Source organism: Balaenoptera ricei, chromosome 3, assembly GCF_028023285.1.
Source record: "Balaenoptera ricei isolate mBalRic1 chromosome 3, mBalRic1.hap2, whole genome shotgun sequence".
Classification (NCBI taxonomy): Eukaryota; Metazoa; Chordata; class Mammalia; order Artiodactyla; family Balaenopteridae; genus Balaenoptera; species Balaenoptera ricei.
In genome coordinates, this window is record NC_082641.1 from 131,570,330 (window position 1) to 131,590,583 (window position 20,254).

Consider the following 20,254-nt stretch of genomic DNA (forward strand, 5'->3'; position numbering starts at 1 on the left):
GGTTGACTGATAATTCCTGCCATGAGCAGGGGATTTGTAATTGGTATATGTTCATTCGAAATTGATTTGTCTTTCCTGGACATATTCCTCTTCAAGATCCTTTCCAGTCCTGTGTTCGGAGTTCCTGGGTTTACATCTGTTCGTGTTTGGTGGGCATAATATTCATCCCATAGGCAATCCTCTTAATTCCAAAGGGGAAGGAGTTTTAATTATCTTCTGAAACTATAGACTTCGTCTCCAGCAATGTATGTGATATATATTTAAGTTATCCGTAAGACTCTCAGAGATCCTTAGAGATGAAAATGTCTGGATACAAAGTGTTAATTACATAATTGTAATAATTCTTTTGAGATAAATCATATTATGACAGTTGCCACATTTGACAGCCTTTCCTGTCGCACATTCCCCTCCCCTCCAGTTAAACTTGGTCCCAGGAAGTGAGTGTGTATCCCGATTGGTGTAGCAGGCAGTGGAGTCAGTACATAGGTGAAGAAGGGGAATGTCCTGGGTACTGTACCAGGGTCTCAGACCGCTCCGAGTCCCCAAGATTGGCTCATTAGCTCTGTCGGGACTCACCTGGAATGTTACATGGCTTGGGATTTCTGGAGGGAGGTTGATCTTTGCCCTGTCTTTGAAACAAATATCCTATAACCTGTGGGAGAGTGAGAGGTATTGTCTGAACAATCTAAGTAACACATAAATTATATGTCTGTGGCTGACAAGGCACTCATAAACTGGATGACAGATAAGCACATCATGCGGGTCTAGCAGAATAGTCAGGCTGTCAACACAGGCTTTGGAATCAGACTGCTGTGAGATTGAACATACCTCTGACATTTATAAATCAATTTGCACCAGTCACTTAACCTCTGTTTTCTCATCTGCAGAATGGGTTTAATAATAGCACCTACTTCAGAGGGTTATTGTGTGACATAACTCATGAAAAGCACAAGTGTCTGGCACAGATTAAGCTTGCCCTACATAGGAAATATTACTATTATCTTAAAAATAATTATTAGCAGTGATTTCTAATTATATATGAAATAAAACTCAAAAATACGAATTCAGGGACTTCTCTGGTGGCGCAGTGGTTAAGAATCCGCCTGCCAGGGCTTCCCTGGTGGCACAGTGGTTAAGAATCCGCCTGCCAGTGCAGGGGACACGGGTTTGAGCCCTGGTCTGGGAAGATCCCACATGCCACGGAGCAACTAAGACCGTGCGCCACAACTACTGAGCCTGCGCTCTAGAGCCCGTGAACCACAACTACCGAAGCCCACGCACCTAGACCCCGTGCTCAGCAACAAAGAGAAGCCACCACAATGAGAAGCCCGCGCACTGCAACAGAGTAGCCCCCGCTCACCGCAGCTAGAGAAAGCCCGCGCACAGCAACGAAGAGCCAACGCAGCCAAAAATAAATAAATAAATAAATCTATTTTTTTAAAAAAGAGTGTTTAAAAGAATCCGCCTGCCAATGCTGGGGACACCGGTTTGAGCCCTGGTCCGGGAAGATCCCACATGCCGCGCAGCAACTAAGCCCGTGCGCCATACCTACTGAGCCTGCGCTCTAGAGCCCGCGAGCCACAACTACTGAGCCCACATGCCACAACTAATAAAGCCTGCGTGCCTAGAGCCCATGTTCCACAACAAGAGAAGCCACCACAACGAAGAGTAGCCCCAGCTCGCCGCAACTAGAGAAAGCCTGCGCGCATCAATGAAGACCCAATGCAGCCAAAAAAAATTAATTAATTAATTAATTAAAAAAAATACGAATTCAACTTCTGTAAACTTTGTGGACATCAAGACAGGGGCTGGAATGGGGTGCAGTTTTTTTTGTTGTTTTAATAAGTAACAGAATGCTCTGTTTAAAAAAGTTAGAAAATACAGATTGGCCAAAAGAACAAAATCAGTACTCAGAAATAACCACTGTTTATCTTTTGGTGTATATCCTAATGATGATGACATACATGTATTAAAACAAAAAAGGACATTTGACACAAATAGTATCACACTGAACAAGCTGTTTTATAGCCAGCTATTTTTCAATGAGTAAAGGGAGGTCTACAGGCAAATTACTGGGTTTTTGTTTGTCTGGTTTTTTTCTTATTGTAATAAAAGCCACCTAACATAACATTTTCCATTTTAAAGTGTACAGCTCAATAGTGTTAAGTATATTCACAGTGTTGTAAAACAGATCTCCAGAGCTTTTCATCTTGCAAATCTGAAACTCTGTACCCACTAAACAATTCCCCTTTCCCCCTTCCCCCAGCCCCTGGCAACCACCATTCTACTTTATGTTTCTGTGAGTTTGACTATTTTAGATGCCCCATATAAGTGGAATCATACAGTATCTGTTGTTTCGTGATTGGCTTATTTCACTTAGCATAATGTCCTCAAGCTTCATCCATGTTGTAGCATGTGGCAGAGTTTCCTTCCATATTAAGGCTGGATAGTATTCCATTGTATGTATGGACCACATTTGTTTATCCATTCCTCCACTGATGGAGTTTGATGTTGTTTCTACCTCTTGGCTATTATGAATAATGCTGCTATGAATATGGATATGCAAATAGCTCTACAAGACCCTGCTTTCCATTCCTTTGGTTATATATCCAAAAGTGGGATTGCTGGATCATATAGCAGTTCTTTTTTTTTTTTTTAATATTTATTTATTATTTGATTGCACTGGGTCTTAGTTGCAGCAGGCAGACTCCTTAGTTGTGGCTCATAGGCTCCTTAGTTGAGGCTTGCTGGCTCCTTAGTTGCAGCACGTGGGCTCATTAGTTGCAGCACGCAGGCTCCTTAGTTATGGCATGCGAACTCTTAGTTGTGACGTGCATGTGGGATCTAGTTCCCTGACTAGGGATCGAACCTGGGCCCCCTGCATTGGGAGTGCAGAGTCTTAACCACTGCGCCACCAGGGAAGTCCCCATATAGTAGTTCTATTTTTAATTTTTTTGAGGCAGCTACCTACTGTTTTCCATAGTGTTTGCATCATTTTACATTCTCATCAACAGTGTACAAGGGTTCCTATTTCTCCACATCCTCTCCAACACTTATTTTCTTTTTCTTTTTTGATAGTAGCCATCCTAATGGGTATGAGGTGAACATATATATTGTTTTAACACAATCCTAGGGGGAATGCTTAAAATCCTCAAAAGAGCAAACCCTTTTGATACTGAGAAATGTGGAATCTTCCTTTTTATGTATAAATGACTAACAACCTTTCTGAAGCTTATAAAATTTAATCTCATCAAACATATTCTGCTTTGTGGATAAGCCTCCCATCACTCCAAAATTTAGGGTGTTTACTTATCGAAGGACAGTTACTAGTTTTGTGATGTTGCAGCAGGTCAGCCCTTGATACTTGCTTTCTCCTTCTCAAAAACCAAACTACTTCCCAATGTCTCTCTCTTTGATCTCCTCCAAGCCTTTAATCTCCTCCTCCTTCTCTGGTTCCCATCCCTGCCCTCTCCTCTTGAATGAGGTATTTTCCATTGTTCCAACTTTCCAGCCTGGTTCCAACCCCTTCCCCTCAGCCCTCCCTGGCAGAGGCCCTGAAATTCCCCTACTTCACTCACACACTGGGTCCCAGGAACCCTCAGATCTTTGTCTCTGGCTTCAGGCCCTTGGTTAACCTGATCCAGGAAGCTGCTGGGGTGGCGGGGGGAGGTCTGCACGTGCATGTGCGCGAGCGCCTGTGTGTGTGTCTAAGGTGAGATACTACAAGCTGTCATTCCTTTGCAGACTTGGTTCCCACGTGTGCATCTCCCCACACTGAATATCATCCTATTGTGGAGACACATTCTTTTTCTCACAACCTGACCCCTATATGCCAGTCAGCATCTAATCTGGACCCTCTGAAGAAACAGTCGGCTGTTAAAATGCCCAAAGAAACCATGTCTGAGAGACCATGCTGGCTCCTATGTGCTACCTTTCTAAAGACTTTTCTTGAGCCCTTTATGGTATACTTTTTTTTTTTTTTTGCCATAAATGCTGACCTTAGACATTGATCCCCTCATGAAATAGAACTCCGCCATACCATTTTATCATTTTTAAAAATTGTGTTTGGGACCTCCCTGGTGGTCCCAGTTGTTAAGACTCTGCGATTCCACTGAAGGGGGCACGGGTTCGATCCCTGGTTGGGGAACTAAGATTCCGCCTGCCACGCAGTGCGGCCTAAAAAAAAAAAAATTGTGTTAAATTTACAACAATATACTGTACAGATTTTCTCATTTTTGCTTTTTTTTTTTTTACTGTACAGATTTTAAGTTTACAGTTCAATGAGTTTTGACAAACATAAACCCCTATGAATTACAAGATTTTGATACACAGTCAGCTAATTTAGAGAAATTGCAAGAGTCCACAGAACTGTTGGAAAGAGTATGGAGTTTGGAGTCAAGAGACCTGGTTACCAAGTCAAGCCTCACATTAACCAGCTGTGTGACTTTGGGCCCGTGCCCTCGCCTCTCTAGGCCTTGGTTTCTGATCTGTACAGTGAAGAGGCTGTCTCTGGGTCCACATGGCATAACAGGTATTGAACAAAGGTCACACAAGATTCCTGACATTATGCAGAGCTACTGTGTCCTGCTGATATTTGCAAAAGTGAATGCGCATCACCTGGATCCTGCCAATCAAATTGCTGAAGAAGAGAAACTGAAGAAACAATAATTATAACAATAAACAAAGATGGCAGAAATCAGCCAAACCAAGCCCTACATCTTGTAAGAATGTACCAAATGCTTGTAAGTAAGCCCTTCTCAAATTTGTTTGCTCTGGTACATTAATAAAAGAAGATTCTGAAAGGATTAGCTTCAAATTCACAAGTACCCAAAACACACTGTTTGCCAAATAGGTTGAGTTTAGCTCTTTTGCTGTTTGGAATCTAATGTGCCTTGCTGAAAGAGGAAAGGGCTTCTCTGACAACATAAGATGAACCCCTCTCATTTAGATAGCATTTTTCACTTTTCAAAGCCTTCTTGTCTATTTCTCATTTGTTCTGTATGACAGAAAGCAGGACAGGGATTATCCGTCCCCTTTTTTCAGGTGAGGCTCCTGAGGCCCGGAAGGATGAAGTGAATATTCTTACAGTCACCAGCGAGCACAGCCCTCTGATTTCCCAGCCCTATGTTTTTGGGCTGTGCCCCACTCTTTTGCAAACAAATCAACCAACCCTGAGAACAGAGTCCAAGAAGAACTAAAAACAATAACAAAACCAAGAAGAACATTCATAGGTGGCAGTTAACAGTAACAAACATTTATGGCCTTCCCACTAGGTATTAACACTTGCAGTTCTCCCAGCAGCCCAACGAGTGTTCTGTCTGTTTCACAGAAGAGGAAATGGAGGCACCAAGAGGGCTCCTGGCTTGCTCAAGCTCACAAAGCAAGGAGGTTGTGGAGCTGAGATTCTGCCCAGGCCACCTGGCTCAGAGCCCTGGCCGTTCACCCCCATGCTACACTGCCTGCTGTTTCACTGTGCTGCCGAGTAAAGAGTTTTGATTTGACAAAGCTGTTGATTGACAAGATGAGCAGCTCTGAGAGGGCGTGAGGCCTTTATTCTGGGCACTTCGAGTGGAATCAAGGTGATGGTGGTCATTACTGAGCACTGTTTAGGGCAGGTAGGGTGTAGGCAGAGGGCTGGTCAGTTGTCCTGGAAGGTCCCTTCTAACCAGAGAGTGTAGGGTTTGACGAAATCTCTCATAGATCCCAATCTTTCAGTTCATGACAGTGACAAGTCCTCCTGGCTCTCAAGCTTCTGGCTTGAACATCCTCTCCCAGCCCGTCCTGCCTGCCAACCATCCCCTCCTCGTGGACACTGGGATCAGTGAGTTGGGAGAACAGGTGGCTGTGCATGGATCATCCTGGAAATCTGACAGCATGGTCTCCAGCCCAGGGACTAGGGAGGAGGGACAGCAGAGCACTAAATTACAGGGTGTCTGCCACCTGATTAAATCAGCGCGAGCGTCCAGTGCTGTGGAGATGCAGCACGCCAGGCTCACTCCTGGGCCCAAGGCCCAGATGTTAGTCACAGAACCACAGTCAGAGCGCCAAGGGCCCTCAGCAGCCCCTCACCCAGCCACTGCATTTCACATGTGGGGATACTGAGGCCCAGAGAGGGGAAGCAACTTGCCAGAGACCACACAGCATTCCTTCAGCAAAATATTAAGGGTCTGCTGTGCCAAGCACTGTGCTTGTGACTGGGAATACTAAGGGTGAACAAAATAGCCACGAGCTCCAGGCTCACAGTTTACATGTTAGTGGAGGAAATGGGAAAAAGCAGAGATTGTGATCTGTGCTATGAAGCACACGAAGTACTTCAGCCAAGTCGATTAAGGGAGGTCTCTCTGGGAAGGGGCCATTTAAGCTGAGGCTTGAAGGATGAGAAGTGCAGGCTGTTTGTGTGCGTGTGTTGGGAGGATGTGTTCCAGGTGGTGCCCCCAGGAAGGGATGAGTTCCCAGCGTTTGAGGAGCTGGCACAGGGCAAGGGCGGAGGAGAGGAGCAGAGAGGGGAAATTTGAGGTGGATGGAGTCTGGAGCACACGGGGTCTTGTGGGCCGAGACGAGAGGTCTGGAGTTTATTTCTGTTGCACTCTGAAGCCACTGGAGGGTTTTATGCACGGGAGTGGCAGATGTGCGGTAACATTTCGTGCTTTTCCCGGTGGAGGGGCTCCCTGGGAGCCCTGTCACCCTGGAGGTTTGCAGAAAACACGGCAGGCAACGCTATCAGTGCAAAATGAGCCCGGCTAAGCCTTGTCTTTGGTGATCTCTACGCACTTTACCCACATTAGGTAATTAGGCCACTCACGTTATTTGAAGTTCCTTAATCCTACCATGTGTCACAGATCCAGAGACTCAAGTGCTATGGGACCCTGTGGGAATTGGCAAACCTCTCTGATCCAGTGACTGTCACTGAGTCAGGCAGTCAGGCAGCTTCATTAGTTTGCCACAGCCTTTCCCCATCTCATTTCTGCGACCAGCACTCATCTTCTTTGCCATAGAGGTGTGAAATGTTAGAAACTACCATCAAGACTGCTCGGATGGAAAGAAATTTAGTTCTAGATGGCCATAGTTAGGCCATAGTTCATACTTTGGCTCCGGTGACCACACCTCCTTCCTGGTGCCTTGAGCAGTGCAGTGAGTCTTCAAGGATGATGACACAGATCAGTAATCCAATCATCAAACATTGACAGTGTGACCTCCTGAGTCACATGACCTCATCTGAGATAAAGGGCAACTCATTTCTTTCCTCTTCTCAACCAAGGAAAAGGGCTGAGGAAGTCTTGGCGGGGAAACTCATAAACATCCCTGAAGGTCACCAAATGCCAAATCAATCTGCCTTACCTCCTACCCTCCCTTTTAATCTAAACAATTCCCACTCTCCAATTTCAAGTCCTAACTCAAGTACAGCCACCTCCAAGACGTCTTCCCTAACTATCTTTTCCCTGTCCCTCTGGCCTGTACTCCTCTCTACCTCCCCTTTAGTCTCTTGAACTTGTCTGTACCATGTATTTAGTGACTGGCAGGGCGTCAGCCTGTGCAGGGATCTAAATGAGGGTACTTGTCTGGGAGTAACAAACACCAGAGGAGGCTGGGACCTGAGGCTCACTAGTGTGTGCTGGGCCCATCTAATCACAGTTAAACTCAATTAAAAAAAAAAAAATACCGTGTGGGCCAAACAAAACATGCTGTGGGCTGAAATTGGCCAGTGGGCTGGCAGCCTGCAACAGCTAGAATGTTATCTGGAGGAGAAGGCATTGCATTTAGAATCTTTAGAAGTCCTGGAGCTGCCACCGACTAGCAGTGAGTCCAGATAAATACCTAATCTTTCTGAGCCTCAGTTTCCTTATCTATAATTAGCGTAACACTGGCTCTGCTTTCTTCATGAAATTTGAAGAATGGTTGCCTTGACTCTATGCCAGTGACCACTATCCTTTTTAATAATGACAGACATTTATTCAGTACTTACTATTTGTCAGGCACTGTTCTAAGCACTTTACAAGTATTAACTTACTTAGTCCCCACAATAACCCTAAGAGGTAGGTGCTGTTATCATCTCTATTTTACAGATGAGGAAACTGAGGCAAAGAGAGGTGAAAGAACTTGCCCAAGGTTACAGAGGTGGTGGGTGGCAGAGCTGGGACTCTAACACCCTTACACAAATACTGGTTCATTTAATGTTCTCTGAATTTTATCAGGCAAGTATTTCCCTTTTCACCATTTTATAGATGGAGACACTGAAGCTCAGAGAAGTGAAGTAACTTGACTGATATCACACAGCTTGGAAGTGGGCAAACCTGAGCTTGAACCCAACTCTTTGACCCCAAACCCTTTGCCCTTTTTTCTGTGCCATATGTAAAGGACAGGCAAGTGGTCTGTGAAGAGAACAGTGTGCTGGTATAGGGAGTTTTGTTCCCCAGGGCAGAAAACATGTCTTGCCCTTTCTTTTTCCTTTTTTTTTTTTTTTTTTTTAACTTTTTATTTTATATTGGGGTAAAGCCGATTAACAATGTTGTGATGGTTTCAGGTGCACAGCAAAGCAACTCAACCATACATAATACATGTAGCCATTCTCCCCAAAACTCCCCTCCCATCCTGTCTTGCCCTTTCTTGTTTCTACTCCAGTCCCTAGCTCAGGGCCCTTCTGTCCTGGAGTTCAGTTATGATCATGTTGCCAGTAAAATTGCCTTCTGCCTTCATTTTGACTGCTGATTCCTACCTGCCCCCATGAACTTGGATGTTTCTTGACCCTGGAATGTTTAAACATGGTTACCTTCATTTGGCTATGGGAGTTTTGCATTTTCAGTGTGTGCTATCTCTGTTTCCTGTGGTGTGATGCAGGGGTCTGGAATGGGTGGGGAGAGACCTGGGCTCTGATCTTGATTCTGCTGCCCCAGAATCCTGGAGCAAGTCACTGAACTTCTGTGGGGCTCAGTTCTTCAGCTGCCAACTGGGGACAATCACATCTGTCCTCTCTCCGTGAAAGCCCTTTGGGAAATGCAGTGTGGTACAAATAGAAGGTGGGCTGCTGTGAGGTAAGGCATACCATAGGTGCTCAATAGTTGACACCTCACTGACTATGTGGAGGGGATTTGGAACGATGTGGAGACAATACTCATAATACAATGTTAAGGGGGAAAAAAAGCAAAAAATAAAGCTGTTGAATGTGCAGTATGATCTCAATTATGTAAAATACAAACAGGAAAGAGACTAGAATACACCAGCTTGCCTATGATTGCCTCTGGGTTGTGAACTTATATGTGGGTTTTGCTTTGCTAGACTTAAATTTTTTTTTCTACTTGCAAAAGTTAGCCCATTTTGTATTATATTTTATCTTTTTTTTAAAAATTTATTTATTTTATTTTTGGCTGCATTGGGTCTTCGTTGCTGTGCGCGGGCTTTCTCTAGCTGCGGCGAGCGGGGGCTACTCTTCGTTGCGGTGAGCGGGCTTCTCATTATGGTGGCTTCTCTTGCTCTGTAGGTGCACGGGCTTCAGTAGTTGTGTCACGTGGGCTCAGTAGTTGTGGCTCGCGGGCTGTAGAGCGCAGGCTCAGTTGTTGTGGTGCACAGGCTTAGTTGCTCTGCGGCATGTGGGATCTTCCCGGCCCAGGGCTCGAACCCGTTTCACCCGCATTGGCAGGCGGATTCTTAACCACTGCACCACCAGGGAAGCCCCCATATTTTATCATTTAAAAGTATATATGTAATTTATATTTATTATATACAATAAATATATTTATTATATACATTATACATTAAGTACATATATATTAAGTATTTATATATGTTTATATATAAATAAACATATAAAATTTAGTGCTTGGCCCTTGACAGTGTTGCTCTAGTTACCAAAACATTGATGTGATCAGCAGTGATCCTGCATCCATTCATTCATTCATTCCTTTGTCCAGAAAACATACTGAGGGCTAGCTGTATAAAGGCAGCACTGATGGTTACTATAAGCGACACTAAGAAGAATGGGGTATAATCCTTGCCCTCAAGAAATATATTAATCTAGATGGAGGATAAGGCATATTTATAAGTAGTCATAATTGAAGACAGAAAGTAGTAAATGCTTTAGGGAAATTGTCACTAGGAGTTGAGAGGGGAGAAATCTATTCGAACTATGGAGATTAAATAAGATTTTTGTGAAGAAGTTGGCATTTTGTGCTGAGCCTTGAAGGACCAGTAAAATTCTGGACAGGTGGAAATGGAAAGGCATCATTGGCAATAATAAAAGTAATGAAAGGTAATATTTACTTAGCATATACTATGTGTCAGGCATTGTGCTTTTAAATTACACACATTCTCTCATTTAAGGCTCACTGAAGCTCTGTGAGGAAAGTAGTATTATCATCTCCAATTGACAGATGGGGAAACTGAGGCTTACAGAGAGGATGGATATTTTCCCGAAGTCACGAGGTGGTCAAGCTGGGATTCACGCTCAGGACCTCACAGCTATGTCAGAGTGAGAGAAATAACATGACTTGAGGCAGGAAAGCATGGGACCCACAGGGGATTAGACGGGAGCTTCCTAAAGGCAGGGAATGTGTGTCTTGCCCTCCTCTCCATGTCCAGGGCCTGGACAGTAGCTGGCACATTACAGATGCTTAATAAATATTTGTCGAATGAAAGAATAAAACAAACAGTGAGTGGTCCACTGTTGCTGGAGCGTAGGCCTGTGTGGCTAAAGGCAGCAGGACAGGCAGGGATGTGCACGCGGAGATTTTAAGCAGAGGCAGGGCCCGTCAATCAAAGAGCCAGAGAATTGGCTCAGGCAGTGTGGTAGGCTGCATGGCAGGGAGGAGAATTTAGTTGGTGGGGAAGCTCATCAGGAGACCACTTGAGACAGTGCAGGAATACCAGCGAGGGGAGTGGGGCTGAGGGAATAGGCTGTGTAGGTGGAATGGAGTAGAAAGAGGCGTGGGGTGGTGCCTGTCTCTAACTCAGTGGTGAATGTGTTAAAAGTTGATTTTCTATCAGACCTTCTTTGCAAATCTGTCCTCCTCTTTTATTTATTTATTTATTTATTTTTGGCTGTGTTGGGTCTTCGTTTCTGTGCGAGGGCTTTCTCCAGTTGTGGCAAGCGGGGGCCACTCTTCATCACGGTGCGCGGGCCTCTCACTATCGCGGCCTCTCTTGTTGCGGAGCACAGGCTCCAGACGCGCAGGCTCAGCAGTTGTGGCTCACGGGCCTAGTTGCTCCGCGGCATGTGGGATCTTCCCGGACCAGGGCTCGAACCCGTGTCCCCTGCATTGGCAGGCAGATTCTCAACCACTGCGCCACCAGGGAAGCCCTGTCCTCCTCTTTTACCAGCCTCGTTGGGTGGCTTGGGCGGCCTCTGAGCCTACTTCCTCATCTGTAAAATGGGGATAATCACACTTACAGAAAAGGGTTGCCCTGAGGGTTAACCATGTATTATGGGAACAGTCAGTACCCTCCCCTACTTCTTAGCCCCCTTACATGTTAACTATTGCTTTTTGCATCTATTTGACAAGAAGAGATCTAGGCTGAGCCTCCTCTTGTGAACTGAAGTAAATTTCTTGGCATGTGCCATAAGGCCCAAAAGTCTTCAGGTTTTGGAAAACACTCTCTAGCTGATACTGTTTGTTTGGCCAATGCCCCTCCGTTGCTAACCCCACCCACTCTTCCATGTTGGTATAAAGAGGCCTCAAGCCCAGAAGCCCCTGGTATCAGAAGAAGATAAGTGATACGGCCCAAGTTCTTCCAGAAACAAAAGGTCCTTTGGAAAATGAAACTCAACGAGGAATAAAAGTGAATGTCCAAGTATGTTAAATTTTCCTTCCAACCAAGCACAGGTAACAAGCACAGATAAAGGAACCATCCCCCTTTTACATGTGTTCCCCCCAAAAAATAGTTTCAGGGAAACTGTATCTTTCTTTACACCCATAAGCTCAGTGGGCAGGTATTATGCTTCCTGTTTTGTGAACAGAGAAATGGAAGCCCAGGAAGGCTCAGGAGGCTGCCCCAACTCATTCAGCAAAGCCAGAGATGGGACCGGGTTATAAACCAGGTCTCCTGTCTCTAGTCCCTCATTCAGCCTCCTTGTATCTCTTTAGGAAGCTGTCAGCACCAGGGGCAAACAAGCACATAATTAAATACAAATAGGTATTTAGACCCACTTTATTTATTTATTTATTTTAAAGCAAAGGTTTCTTTTCTTTTTTTAATTTAAATTTATTTATTTTTGGCTGTGCTGGGTCTTTGTTGCTACGTGCAGGCTTTCTCTAGTTGCGGAGAGCGGGGGCTACTCTTCGTTGCAGTGCATGGGCTTCTCATTGCGGTGGCTTCTCTTGTTGTGGAGCACGGGCTCTAGGCACACGGGCTTCAGTAGTTGTGGCACGCGAGCTCAGTAGTTGTGGCGCATGGGCTCTAGAGCGCAGGCACAGTAGTTGTGGCATACGGGCTTAGTTGCTCCGTGGCATGTGGGATCTTCCCGGACCAGGGATTGAACCCATGTCCCCTGCATTGGCAGGCAGATTCTCAACCACTGTGCTAACGGGGAAGTCCCTATTTATTTTTAAATGTTTATTTATTTGGTTGCACTGGGTCTTAGTTGCGGGAGGTGGGCTCCTTAGTTGCGGCTCGAGGGCTCCTTAGTTGCAGCACACAGACTCCTTAGTGGCAGCACGTGGGCTCCTTAGTTGTGGCATGTGAACTCTTAGTTGTGGCATGCATGTGGGATCTAGTTCCCTGACTAGGGATTGAACCTGGGCCCCCTGCATTGGGAGTGCAGTGTCTTAACCACTGTGCCACCAGGGAAGTCCCTGGACCCGCTTTATAATTTTTATTTTTTAAGTTTGATTTTCTCTCTCTGTGTGTCTGTGAGTTTTAAGCCTAGGATGTGTTGAAGCCATGGGCACAGCACAAGCTGGTCTGATCCTGGGAATTCCCTGGTGGTCCAGTGGTTAGGGCTTGGTGCTTTCAGTGCCCTGGGCCTGGGTTCAATCCCTGGTCGGGGAACCAAGATCCTGCAAGCTGTGCGGCATGGCTAAAAAAAAAAAAAAAAAAAAATGTCTGATCCGTGTTGCTTTCTGCCTAAAGCATATCTTGTTTAACTTCTTCTTTTTTGGCTTGAGGTCACCTATTGCTTAATTACTTGGTTCCCCCCAATTAGAAATTACCTTTTGGAGAGACAGGATTCAACTTTTTTAGTATGTTACCCAGTCCTATGTATTTGATGAGTTCTCCATAAATACCTGTGGATGTGGCAATGGAGGGAAGAGGGGCAGCCTTACAGTGTGGTATGGGGGGTAAAAACAGGCCTGGGAGTTAGCTGCTGCCTGGGACCTTAGACACCCACCTTACTTTCTTCTTCTGAACTTCAGTTGTTTTCATTTGTAAACAAAGATAATAACAGCTCCAATGCCTGGCACATAGTAGGGACATAACAGATATTTGTGGAAAAAATTAATACCTATCTCATTGGGTTATTGTGAGGATTAAATGAGATAATGTATGTCAAGTATTTCTCATAGAACTTAGCATGTAGTAGTTACTTAATAAAAGTAGCTACTCTGAACAGTTTGGTCATTAGTAGTATTTAGAACTGAACACATGCATATAGAATGCCACAGTAGGTCAGGAATTAAAAAAAACAAGAACTGGACTTCCCTGGTGGCGCAGCGGCTAAGAATCCGCCTGCCAATGCAGGGGACATGGGTTCGAGCCCTGGTCTGGGAAGATCCCACATGCCGCGGAGCAACTAAGCCCGTGTACCACAACTACAGAGCCTGTGCTCTAGAGCCCGCAAGCCACAACTACTGAACCTGCGTGCCACAACTACTGAAACCTGTGCTCCGTAATAAGAGAAGCCACCGCAGTGAGAAGCCCGCGCACCACAACAAAGAGTAGCCCCCACTCACTGCAACTAGAGAAAGCCCGCGTGTAGCAACAAAGACCCAATGCAGCCAAAAATCAATCAATTAATTAATTTAAAAAAAACTGAATTCAAATTGCAATTCCATCATTTCCAGCAGGAAAAGCTACTGGATTTAGGATCAGGAGAGTCAGGTGTGAGACCTGACTCTGCCATGGACTAGCTGTGTGACCTTGGTTAAGGAACTTGACTTCTCTGAACTTCAGTTTCCTGAAAAACAAGGGGACTGAGTAATCATTAAGATTCCTTTTTCCACTCTGACAGCCTCAGTTTAAGATGTGGTCTCATGCAGGTTACCTTCTCTTACCTCCTCTGGCCCCAGTTCACCCATCTGTAAAATGGCACATGAGTGTTTAGGAGCCCCTCTCTGGGGCACGGCAGGCCCAGGGTGTGAAGATCTCAGTGCCCCTCCAGCCTGAACACAGGGCCAGGTGGTGCTTGTGCAGCTCAGACTGAGTACTGGGTAGCATGAACAAGTTACTTGTCCACACAGAGCCCTGGTCCCCTCACAAAGTGTATGGGGGCACTTCTCCCCTCTACCTCCAATTATAGGAATATAGAGGGACTTCCCTGGTGGCGCAGTGGTTAAGAATTCGCTTGCCAATCAGGGGACACAGTTTCGATCCCTAGTCCGGGAAGATCGCACATGCCGCGGAGCAACTAAGCCCGCAAGCCACAACTACTGAGCCCATGCACCACAACTACTGAAGCCTGTGTGCCTAGAGCCCGTGCTCCGCAACAAGAGAAGCCACCGAAATGAGAAGCATGTGCACCGCACGGAAGAGTAGCCCCCGCTCGCCACAACTAGAGAAAGCCCGTGCACAGCAACAAAGACCCAATGCAGCCAAAAATAAAATAAAGTAAAATAAAAAATAAAAGGAATATAGAAAAGAATGACCAACAATGACCATTATGTCCCCTTTTAAAAAATTCAGAGAGGTTCTAATGTGAATCCTCTTCAGGAAATATTTATCAATAAATAAAATAAAAAATAGTGCATTCTGGTGACAATGTACAATAATTTACCTTCTGATTAAGGGTATATATAATGTAATTATGAAGAATCCTGCTTTAATTCATCAAGATCCCTTTAATCATTTAATCATTAGCTTCCTTGTTATCTCTTTTGAAGCACTGGCCTCAGTCTCTATAACATACACAGCATTTTGACTGACATTGTCTCACTTGACTCCTCACAAAAGCTGAGACGGTAGAAGCAAGTCAAGCTTAATTTACCCCCATTTTTCCACCAGGGAAGGGGGGTGCCCAGGGAAGTGCTGCAAGCTGGCCAAGGTGTGGAGGCCATGTTATGGAAGAGTTGGGATTAAACATCAGATTGCCTGGCTGTGCCCAGGAGCACCCCTCCCCCAGCAGTCCTTGTTACAGCAACCCTACAACTGGCCTCACCTCTTGGGGGGTTTCAGGAAGCCTTTTAATAAGCTTTATCCTCTATCCAGCAGGTCGTGTGTTCTAATCCTTCTTTTGGAGATGGCCAACACTTTAGTCTGTTATGTCTTAAGCAGGTGGGATCACAGCCAGCCAGAGGCCAGGACTTCTCCAAGTGAAGTGTGGGACCACAAGCACCCAAGGGGTCTTGCTAGACATGCAGATTTCTGAGTCCAATCCCAGCCATGCCTGATTCCAAATGCTTTGGAATCTGCATTCAAGGTTTTTCCTCATCATCCAAAGTAGCTGATCTAGGCTAACCTATGAGACAAGCACTTGTTTATCACTAAAGTTGTTTTACTGTCTCTTTCTCCACCTTAGAATGTAAATTACATGAGGATAGGGTCCTTGTAAGTCTGGTTTATTTCCAAACCCTGTTTCCTAGAACCCCTACAGTAAATATTTATTTAATTGAATGTGCACTAAAATTTGAAACTCCTGTCATACACCATTCCTTCATTTTATACTAGGGAAACTGAGGCCCAACTGCTGCAGAGTTGGTAAGGGGCAGAACCAGGGTCAGGATAAAATCTCAGATCTCCAGAGTCCCAATAGGGCATTTGTTCGTCTCCGCCCCAAGCAAGCCTCGTAAATGAAATCCACTTGAGAAAAAAGACATTTTCTGCCCATAAATACTCGGTTTCGGAGCTTGGCTTGGTTGGGGGTCTATTGGTAATTCCCCGTTCATTTTCGTAGGCGCCCAATGCCCCCAAGGGTTAAGGGCCCGCCTTCCAGGCCGGGCGTCGAATCCAACTCCGGGCAGTGTCCCGGCCGGGGCCGCCTGGGAGGAGCCGAGCACAGTCCGCGGAGGTGAGGCCGGCTGGCCCAAGGTCACTCAGGCGGGGCCTGGAAGGGGCAGGCCCACGGGACGCCAGGGAGCCGTGAGCACCCACCTCCATCATCCTGTAGGTGGAGGGTGACATTAATGGCTCCTTCCTCGGAATCTGGAGCACCCAACCTAAAGAGCGCGAGCAGGCCCGGCCGGCCGCGTGGCCCACTCCCATGTGCTCCACCTGCGGCCGCTCTCACGCGCTGGCTCTTTAAGACACTTCCCCCTCTTTACCATCCCTTCTCTCCTGCCCGGCTCGCTGCCCCCCCCGCCGCTCCCGAATTGCATCAGGCACGTGCTCGCCCCCGTCCGGTCTGAGTACCCCTCACCCACCAGCCCCGAGGTGCGCCGAGGAATCGGAGGCGAGGGGCGGGGAAAGGGGCGGGGCTGCGAGGCCCTGCGCGCGCGCTCCCGCCGCCTTCGCCCTCCCGTCGCCCACTGCCGGCCCCGGCGGGCGCGGCCCCGTTGCGCCTTCCCCTCCCCTTGCCCGCTGCGTCGCGAGGCGCGCGCCCGCCCGCCGCCTGCCGCGGATCGCGTGGTCAGCTCGGCTCGCCGCGCCTCTCCCCCGTCCGTCCATATTGCTGCAGCCCCCGAGCCGGGAAGCCCGGGCCGCCCCGGCGGCGGGGGGGAGGGAGGGACGGGACGAGAAGCCTGCCAGGCTCGGGGTGGGGACGCCTTGCGAGGAACGGGCGGGGGGGGACGCGCGCCGAGGAGGCCTGGACCGCATAGTGGGGGGCCTTCGTCCCCCCCCCCCGCCCGGCCAGCGGGCCTTGGATCTACGGCGGCTGCATCCGACCCGGAGGGGGGCCGCGCCTAGCGTGAACCCCGACCCTTCTCCGCCGGGACTGGGGCCCAGCGCCCCGGAGGAAGGCGTCGCGGACGCTCGGAGAGCCAAGTTCGAGGCGGGGGAGGCAGCCTCGGGCGCGCCCGGCTTCTCCGGGGGGGCGGGCGCGCAGATGGCCACTCAGGTGGAGCCGCTGCTGCCGGGGGGCGCCCCACTCTTGCAGGCCGAAGAGCACGGGGGGCTGGTGAGGAAGAAGCCGCCGCCGTCGTCCGAGGGCAAGGGCGAGCCCGGGGCGAACGACGTCGGAGGGGGGGAGCCGGACGGCGGCGCCCGGAGACCTCGGCCGCCCTGCGCCAAGCCACACAAGGAGGGCACAGGGCAGCTGGAGCGCGAGAGCCCGCGGCCGCCGCAGCCGCCTGGCGCCGAGGGCCCGGCCGTCAGCGACGGGGAGGAGGGCGGCGGCGGCGAGCCGGCCGCTGGCGGAGGAGCTGCCGGAGCCGCGGTCGCCGGGCGCCGAGACTTCGTGGAGGCCCCTCCGCCCAAGGTGAACCCGTGGACTAAGAACGCGTTGCCGCCGGTCCTGGCCACCGTGAACGGACAGTCTCCTCCAGGTGGGTCTTTCTGCTTGGTATCCTGGGTCCGGGGCCTCTTCCGGGGACATAGGCGTCCCCTCCCCCAGCGGCCTCCAGGGCCCGGGGGTCCGCCACTGGTCGTGGTGACTCGGGATTTTTTTTTTTTTTATTATCTCCTGGCTCATTCGGGTCGCCGTGCCCTGTCCCCCAGCACACTCAGGAACCTGCCCCTGCCAGAGGGCCCGGCCTCCGGGAGGCTACGGCCACCGCCTGGGCCGCAGCGGTTAGTGGGCAACGGCGTGGTCCGGGCCTACCTCGCGGGGAGAGGGTGGGCGCTGGTTTCGGTGAAAAGGGCCCTCTCCCCCTACCGCATGTTAGTGTAAGAGACGGTTTCCAGCCTGAACCTTCCTGGGGAAGCCCCCTCTTACCACCCCGCCACATGCTCCTCGTTTTGGTAGCGTTGCGATCGTCCCCATGTTGTAAATGTTTAATGAGTATATGTCATAGGCAGCAAAACGCCCGGCGATGAGTTCGTACCGACCACAGGGATTCGGGATTTAAAAGTTAACAAGTTTTGTTCTCGAGTAGATAGTATTAGGCGGTAGAATGGCCATTGGCGATGGGTTCAGGGGTCGGTTACGGGCAGAATGGGGAGAAGAGGAAACCCAACGTGTCATTGAATTCGGTGCTTTCCCTCCCTGTTCCCGGGGACCTTCCGTCTTGAGAGGGAGCCGAAGGGAGAGCGTGCGGGGCATCCAGTGAGGGGGAAATGTGAGGCGAGTAAGGGGGCATGCGGCGACGCGAGGGGCGTGTGGCGGCGGGGGAGGGAGGGGCAGGGCCGGGAGGGCGGGCGGGTGACAGTTGGGCGCCTTGCGCCGCGCCGCCGACCCGCGGGCTGGTCGCGACCGCTCGGCCTAGGCGTTCGGGGCCCGCCTCGGCGCTCGGGGTGGAAGGCGGGTGCGGGCGGGCGGCGCGGCCGGGAGTGTGCGTGTGCGCGGGTGTGAGTGCGCGTTCCTCCTTCCCGGCATTCCTCCGCAGCCGGGACAACGTGGTGCCACCCCGCGCGGCGAGTGGCATGTGACCGCCGACTGGCGCTCCCCGCGCCCTCCCTCTCCCTCCTCGGCTTTGGGTCCTTTTGGACCCGGCCCCTTGGGGAAGGTGGGAAGTCCCCGCAGAGCGTTGTCAGTGGCGCTGGGGGGAGAGAGGCGGTGCAGAATATGGAGGTTCGGCTCGGCCTTCCTTTGCCAAAAATAGATCGTCGGCTTTGGTAGGGGGCGCGCCCGCCCTGCTCCCTTTGCCGGCGCGTAGAGGCAGAGTGGGGCTGGATTCTTTGGTTCAGGGTCTTTTTGTAGTGGATCGGTGTTAAAACACGCTTGGAGCTATAACGATGGCCTGTGGCCATAGCCGTATTGCTTTTTCAAAACTCCTCCTCTTCTGTAGCGCTGGTTGAGGCTGACTGGTTTAAACCATCAAAATGGGGAAAGGGAAGCTTAATGCCTTCACATTCAAGGGAAATAGAATCCCTTGTAGTCCTAGGGGAACCAGAACAGCGAATTCTGAAAATGGCATGTTGTAATTTTTATTTCTTTTAAGGTTGCCTCATTTGGAGGAGGGGACATTTGGCGTTTACTAATAGTACCTCAAACCGTGTTCTCTTCCTTTTGCCCTCCTCCCCTTCCCCCTGTTCCTTCCAGAACCCTCTTATGCAAAGGGCAGTGCTGAAACCTCCATTTTCTTGCAAATCCCTCCTGATCCACCCACAGAGGGAGGAATTGCAACTTTAAGACACTCTTTGGTCCTTCCCCCCTCTTTAAACTCAAAGAGGTATAATCATGCCCAGGAGAGAGCACTCCTCAGAAGTTTAAATGGGGCTACTCACTCTGGCTGCTGCTGCTTAGCTAATGGTGAACCTGCCTTGTGGGTTTTAAATCAGCCATGACATCAGGTGGTATTGGGTGCTTGAGCTGGCATTTTGTGCAAGTCCAGGGGCCCTTGATAGGGTGCATCACCGGGGTTATTGATCGTGGGAAGAGGACAGCTTGGCTGGCATCTCGCCTTTACCTCTGAGTTCTTAGAAAAGCCAACTTGCTTTAAAGTGCCCACAGCAAAATTCTGAGTCGGGTAGGTTTACTCTGTTCTTGTTAGGTAAGAATGTGTCTTGTCTACTCATTGGTTTTGAACTTGCAGAATAGTCTTTGACAGACAAACTCTGAATTCAGTAGCTTCTCTGTTTAAGCCAGTTGTTAGGGCTTGGATGCTTTTTGAGGGAGAATTTTGTGGTCAGGGTAGATGGTGGCACTTTCTTTGAAGTTTACATGGGTCACTAAGGCCCTTTTCCAGCCCTGATTTTATTTACAGCTTGGACAAGTTTAAATGAGACACCAATGGAATGACAGTGTGGTCTTGGGAAATTTTGTGTTCTGTGATGCATATGTTTTGGGTGCCTCATAAGCAAGCCAAAAGCTTTCCAAAGCTTGCTGCAAATGCCTATTTTTAGCTCTCCTTTTGGCTCAGATGCTAGTATTTTAGTTCTTTAAGGGACACATGCAGTAACTAGCAATAAAAGATGTTTTGCTATATCCCCCCTTTCTTGCGGGGTTCTCTAGTCTGGTTTAAGCTTCTGTGTCTTAGTAGTTTTAAATCTTGGGATTTGCATTTTGGTTTTTTGTATTTTCCTCCCCTAGAATATTTTGAAAACATTAAATATTTTTTCCTTATCTTAGGCACAA

The 20,254-nt window shown here is 48.6% G+C and overlaps 1 protein-coding gene across 3 annotated transcripts in view; it reads left to right on the plus strand.

The window, feature by feature from the left end:
* The window catches only part of LARP1 (La ribonucleoprotein 1, translational regulator), a 90,069-nt gene that overhangs the window by 16,303 nt on the left and 53,512 nt on the right, over window positions 1–20,254 (plus strand). The window contains exon 1 of one of the 3 annotated variants that reach the window (XM_059917574.1): window positions 16,656–17,564. The exons of 1 other annotated variant lie outside the window; for it this stretch is intronic. In XM_059917574.1, coding sequence (XP_059773557.1) covers window positions 17,126–17,564 — 439 coding nt within the window. In that variant the 5' untranslated portion in view covers window positions 16,656–17,125. Of the gene's footprint in view, window positions 1–16,655; window positions 17,565–20,254 lie in introns of those variants that run through there. One more of the 3 variants, XM_059917576.1, reaches the window with a different exon arrangement.